Source organism: Mus pahari, chromosome 17, assembly GCF_900095145.1.
Source record: "Mus pahari chromosome 17, PAHARI_EIJ_v1.1, whole genome shotgun sequence".
NCBI classification, from domain to species: domain Eukaryota; kingdom Metazoa; phylum Chordata; class Mammalia; order Rodentia; family Muridae; genus Mus; species Mus pahari.
Window position 1 is genome coordinate 66,893,626 of NC_034606.1, and position 5,624 is coordinate 66,899,249.

The 5,624-nt window shown below is 51.4% G+C and overlaps 1 protein-coding gene across 3 annotated transcripts in view; it reads right to left on the bottom strand.

Annotated features, from left to right (window-relative positions):
- Sp7 (Sp7 transcription factor) overlaps window positions 1–4,925 on the bottom strand; it is a 10,006-nt gene extending 5,081 nt beyond the window's left edge. Inside the window, exons 1-2 of one of the 3 annotated variants that reach the window (XM_021217045.2) lie at window positions 4,746–4,925; window positions 4,242–4,269 (exon numbers count right to left, since the gene is read on the bottom strand). In XM_021217045.2, coding sequence (XP_021072704.1) covers window positions 4,242–4,262 — 21 coding nt within the window. In that variant the 5' untranslated portion in view covers window positions 4,263–4,269; window positions 4,746–4,925. Of the gene's footprint in view, window positions 1–4,241; window positions 4,333–4,745 lie in introns of those variants that run through there. The other 2 variants (XM_021217046.2, XM_029548142.1) reach the window with 2 other exon arrangements.
- Window positions 4,926–5,624: the final 699 nt, after the last annotated feature.

Below are 5,624 nucleotides of genomic sequence, written 5' to 3' on the forward strand. Positions count from 1 at the left end.
TTCTCTCTCTCTCTCTCTCTCTCTCTCTCTCTCTCTCTCTCTCTCTCTCTCTCTTTCTTTCTCCCCCCTCTCTCCTCTTGCCAATCCTATGGGCTCCCAATAAGAGCCACCAAAACTTTGTCTAATAGTAAACCCCTGAGCTTTCCCACTAAGGCTTTCCCTGGACCCTCTAATGGCCCAAGGCAAGGGAGAGCTGGTGGGGGGGCAAGAGTCGAATTTAGCATGAAGGAGAGGTAGCAAGGTAGCAACTTGGGGGTTCAAAGACACAAGGGATCCAAAACCATGGGGCACAGAGTCCACTGTGCCCAAGGAGGAACTGGCATGCAAAGCTCCTCAGGACAGAGAAAGAGGGACCCTACGGGAGAGAAGCTTGCATGAAGAGGCAGAAATGGACAGGAAAGTTAAAAGACAAAAGGGAAGGAGAGCGAGGAAAGCAAAATAAACAAAGGAGAGGTGGTAAGAGATCCTGGGCCAGAAAAGCTGAGGAAAACACAGGAGGTGAAGGAAGAGGGAGGAGGAGGGACGCGTAGCCTTCCCACCCAAGAGAAACCCACCATGGCAATGGGCCCCAGAAAACCCCCGACCAGGCCACTCCTCCCTCCTTCTCCCCTTAGCTGCTGCCCCCTCCCCCTCTGCCCAGCATGGCCCTGCTCTGCTCCAGCTCCGGTGGCTTCCCTGCGGTCGGTTTATTTTTAAAAACGCCGACGCGGTCCCCCGCCTGCCCGGCCCTCACACTGTGGCCACAAGGGCCTCAGCCAAGCCCAGGGACCCCACCCAGCTGTGGGGACTGTGGGGAGGTAGGGGGGGTGAAAGGAGACAGCCAACCCTAGGCTGACATGAGACCCTGACTTTGGGGAGCAAGGCCAACACGACCCCTGAAGGCCAGAAAGAAAAACCAAAGTACTGGACTACTCCGGGAGCCAAGCACTGGAGGTTAAGTTCCTTCATACCCTCAGCTTCCTTTTCTGGCTGATTGCTCTCTGTGAGAGCTGAGGGAAAGCGTCCAGGGGTCTGAGCACGTGTTCCTACCTGTACCTGATCATATGTATTACCTTGTAATACATACGATACCCACTTTCCAGTTTCCCGGTCCCTATTCTTGTTCCACCACCCTTTAAAATAAAAGGCTTGGACCAGCATGGTGGTGCCTGCCCGCAATCCCATCACTCAGAAGCAAGCTCACTCTGTGAGCTTGAGGCCTGCCTAGTCCAAATAGTCTAACCCTAACCCTAATCCGGAGTTCCAGGACAGTCATAGTGAGAACCTGTCTCAAAAACTGAAAATAGCCGAGCTGGGTAGTGGTGGCACACGCCTCGAATGCCAGTGCTCAGGAGGAAGAGGCAGGCATATCTCTGAGTTTGAGGCCAGCCTGGTCTACAGAGCAAGTTCCAGGACACCCAGAGCTATATACAAAGAAACCCTGTCTCAGAGGCTAGATGGAAGGGAGGGAGGGAGGGAGATGGGACTGCCACTATATAGGTTGAGCACCCAGGGTCCCTCTTCCTAGCTCCTAGCTTTCTCCCCACTTTCTTCATTCACCCCACTTTACAATTTTTTTAATTAGTTTCTTTTATCATGAGTATCTTTTAGCATGCTAGGAATTGAACCCCAGTTCCCTTCCCTGCTGAGCGACCACCCTAGCACTGAGCACAGGGTTTATCAGTTCCTTCCTTAGTGTCCTTCCCTTCCCATCTTTCCCTCTTCCCTGATCCCCTTACCACCAACAGCTGTGATCCTTCTCTGAATCTCAAGCTCCTCCCACTGCTGGAGAACCTACCCATAGCAGGTAGAGGGATTCACAAGGCATTGGGGAGGAGGTAAAGAACCCAGGACCCTAAAAACTAGGGAAAAGAAACAAACACCGCCAGGTGACCCAGCACTGGGGAGACAGAGCTAGACAGATCTCTGAGTTCGAGGCCAGCCTTGTGTACATAGTAAGTTCCAGGACAGACAGGGCTATGAAGAAAGACCCCGTCTCAAAATAAATAAATACATAAATAGATAATAAATGATTAAAAATAAAGAAAAAGAAAAGAAATGGAGAGACTGGAGTGTCTTTATGTTGGTGAATCTGTTCACAGGGAGCAAGGAACCTGAAAACCTAGCATCCATGATACATTCTATGGCCAAATGCTTCCCCAAGCCTGTGTCTTTCCAGAAAGTCTCTGAACTGCCCCTCCCCCAGGCACTAGTGCCACGCTGGCAGGGCAGGCACAATGATGTCCATATCATTGACACCATCCCTGCCCTGGGCAGACCCAGGACTTATATGCACCTCTCTCCTCCTGCTTCCTCAAAATTATTGTTTCAATGATAGCTCAACATAGTCTGTTGAGTAAAAATAATTAATAACAATGACAATAATAATAATAATAATAATAATGGTTCAGCAGCTTCCCAGGAAAGCCTGCCCACTTGAATTTAATTCCCAGAATCCAAGGTGGAATTTGGAAACTGATTTCCAAACGTTTTCCTCTGATCTCCACACAGGAGCAGTGGCAGGCATGTGCCTATGGTCATACATTTACATAATAATAAACAAATTTAGAGTCTGTTGGGGGGAAAGGGCATGATAACAATCTGCAGCTGAAAGTGATCAATGTACCTGGGTTATCTGGTTATAGAGTGCGTCCACCCACCGGCTTGTATGCCACTTCCTCAAACTCAGTCATCAAGTCCTTATCTCATAGCCTTACAGACACCATTTCTCATCTGGACTAGGTACTAAGATGATCCTGCTTGTGCACGCACTCTTGTGCATATGTACATGCGGGTATATACGCACACAGGAGCACAAGCGCGTGCGCACACAGTCAGCAATGTGTATAACAATGTATCTAACACTTACACATAAGCCAGTGGACACTTCAGTTCAAAAGCCTCCTGTTTCTCTCTCTCTCTCTCTCTCTCTCTCTCTCTCTCTCTCTCTCTCTCTCTCTCTCTCTCTTTCCCCCTCTCTTTCCTCTTTCTCTTTCTCACACACACACACACACACACACACACACACACACACACACCCTTGCCTTCAGGTTGAACTAGTCAGCTTTCTGATGAGTCAGCAAAGACTAGTCACTGCTGGGACCTGAGTGAGGGCACCCAAAACGGAGGTTTTGTTGTTCTGTTTTTGAGACAGGGTTTCTCAATGTAGCTCTGGCTATCCTGGAATTCTCTATGTAGATCAGGCTGGCCTCAAACTCACCTGCTTCTGCTTCTGCCTCCCAAGTGTTGGGATTAAAGATTTGTGCTGCTACATTGGACTGAGATAAGGCTCCAAGAATAGGGACAATTTGAGGCTACAAGAGGGCCCTGACATCCAAGGGGTATCATTTCACCCCAGGTTCCTTCAGAGATACCCTGAAAGCAGCCAAGAGATGGTGACACGGAGACATCGTGAGCCGCGGAAGAACTCAGGCTCTGAGTGGCTTGAGTCCTTCCTTCCAACTCTGTGCCTTGGGTCCGCCAGAAGCCCCGACGAAGTAAATTGGCTTCTCAAGACCCTAAACTCACAGAGTACCCCGGTTCTTTCATCTTCAGAACCAGAGAGGCAAGGGAAGGCTGTTGGGGTCCCAGCCTGGAGGGGAAGTGGTCCAGTCCTCCCTGGAGCCTCCCACTCCCAAAATAGAGCTTAGTTTGTCTTTGGCTGAAAGCTAAATATTTGTGAGCCGGGCAAGCGGCCTCAGACCCCGTCCCTCCTCCTTGCTTCCCTCTCAGTCCTGGGCTCAGTTCCCCTGGCCAGCCCCCCACATGCAGAGCTGCCCTCCTCCTCTCCCACACACCAGCTCACAGTCCAGGCTCTTTCCTCAACACAGACCTGACCAGATCTTGCTTAATGTGGGAGCCCTAGACACGGTACACCCGCAACCCAAAGAATGGTAGCTGAGGGCTTCTCCGCCCCCACTCAGACACCATCCGCCCGCTGTCAGCCTACCTGTTTCCCCTGCCCATCTCTTCTCCTTCCTGTGTCCAATGTCTTTTTGCTCCCCACAGCCAGTGGCTTAGCTGATCTTAGGGATCCTGGCTTTCTTCTTTGGCTGCCCTCTGACCCCTGGCTCTGCTCCCCTTCCTTGCTTGTACCCTCTGCTTGCCCCTCCCAGGACCCCACTCCTCCTCTTCATGAGAAGGACCCTGGAAGTGACTAGCATTGCAGCTCCTGTCTGTGTGAGCCGAGGGGGTGGGGTAGGCATGGATTAGGACCAGGAAGATTGTAGCTGGTTTCTTAAGGAAGAGGAGGGAACAGTTACCTCAAGCAGAGAGGACGCCATCCTCGAGCTGGGGACCAGGTCCCAAGGAGTCAGGCAGATGGAAAGAACCGAGGAGCCAGTGGGAGAGGGAAAAGGGAGAGGGAGGGAGAATGGGAGAATGGGAGAGAAGAGATCTAAAGTTAGAAGGGACTGGGGGGTGGGGGNGGGGGGGCTGCTCTCTGTCTGTAGGGATCCACCCTCTAATTACAGCTTTCCCAGCGGAGAAGACTCCGGATCCAATGAGGAAGGCGAGAGAGGGAGGCAGAGGGTCCAAATTTCCTGCTCCATTTACTGAGCTCCCCAAAGAAGGGATCTGGGAGGGAGAGGAGAAAAGGGGGTACCCAGGGAACGGGTGGGAAACAGGAATATGGGCAAGTTGTCAGAGCTTCCTTGGGGGTGCTAATGGGAAAGGTGAAAAGGGCTGGTAGACCCAGGTGTCCCACATACCCCAGAAATCAAATAGGCATCTGTGGGCAGTCCCCCAGAGCTGCCCAGTGTCTGTACCTGGGTAGGCTAGGGTTGGCTGTCCCGTCTCCTCTCAAGAAGTCTGGCTCGAAGATTACTGGCACTGGGTGGCCTGAGGGTGCTGGGAGGGGTCTGCTCCTCTCTCAGGCCGGCTCACTCTTGTTCCCACTCAGATCCAATCCTACAATCCTACTCTTGACTCGGAGTCCTTGCTGCTACTCAGCGGCGCGGCAGCTTCTGTTGCTGCTGCTGCTGTTGCTGCTACCACCGAGGCTGCCGCTGCCGCTGCCGCGCTGCTGAGGGAAGGAACAGGAGGGAAAAGGAACAAACCCCAAACCACTAATTAGAGATCTGGGGGGGATGGGGGATTGGGGACGACACTCACACAGAAAGACTGGAACACACTGACATACACACTCATGAGCAAACACGGGGATGATGCATGCACACGTACTCTCTGCTACCCACATGGGGACTGTCACTGTGATGAATGAACACAGACAAACTCATACAATGAACATGATCACACAATAGGGGCACCTACACTACCACCTACCTCCCCCCCAAGCTGGTGATGGAGACTTATTGTTCATTTAGCCACCACTAAATCAGGATGGCACTGTGCATGTGTGTGTGTGTGTGTGTGTGTGTGTGTGCGTGTGTGTGCGTGCATCTGTGTGTCTGCATATGTGTGAATGTGGGTATGTGCATGTGTGTTTGTGTGGGTGTGTGCACATGTATGTGTATGTGTGTGTCACATGAGTGAGAGTGTGTATATATATATGTGTGTGTATGTGTGAACATACATTTATGTGTACATGAATGCATGTATGTGTGTGTAAATGTGTGAGTGTGTGTATATGTATTGCGTGAGTGTATATGTGGGTGTGTGCGTGTGTGTATATGTATGTGTGTGCC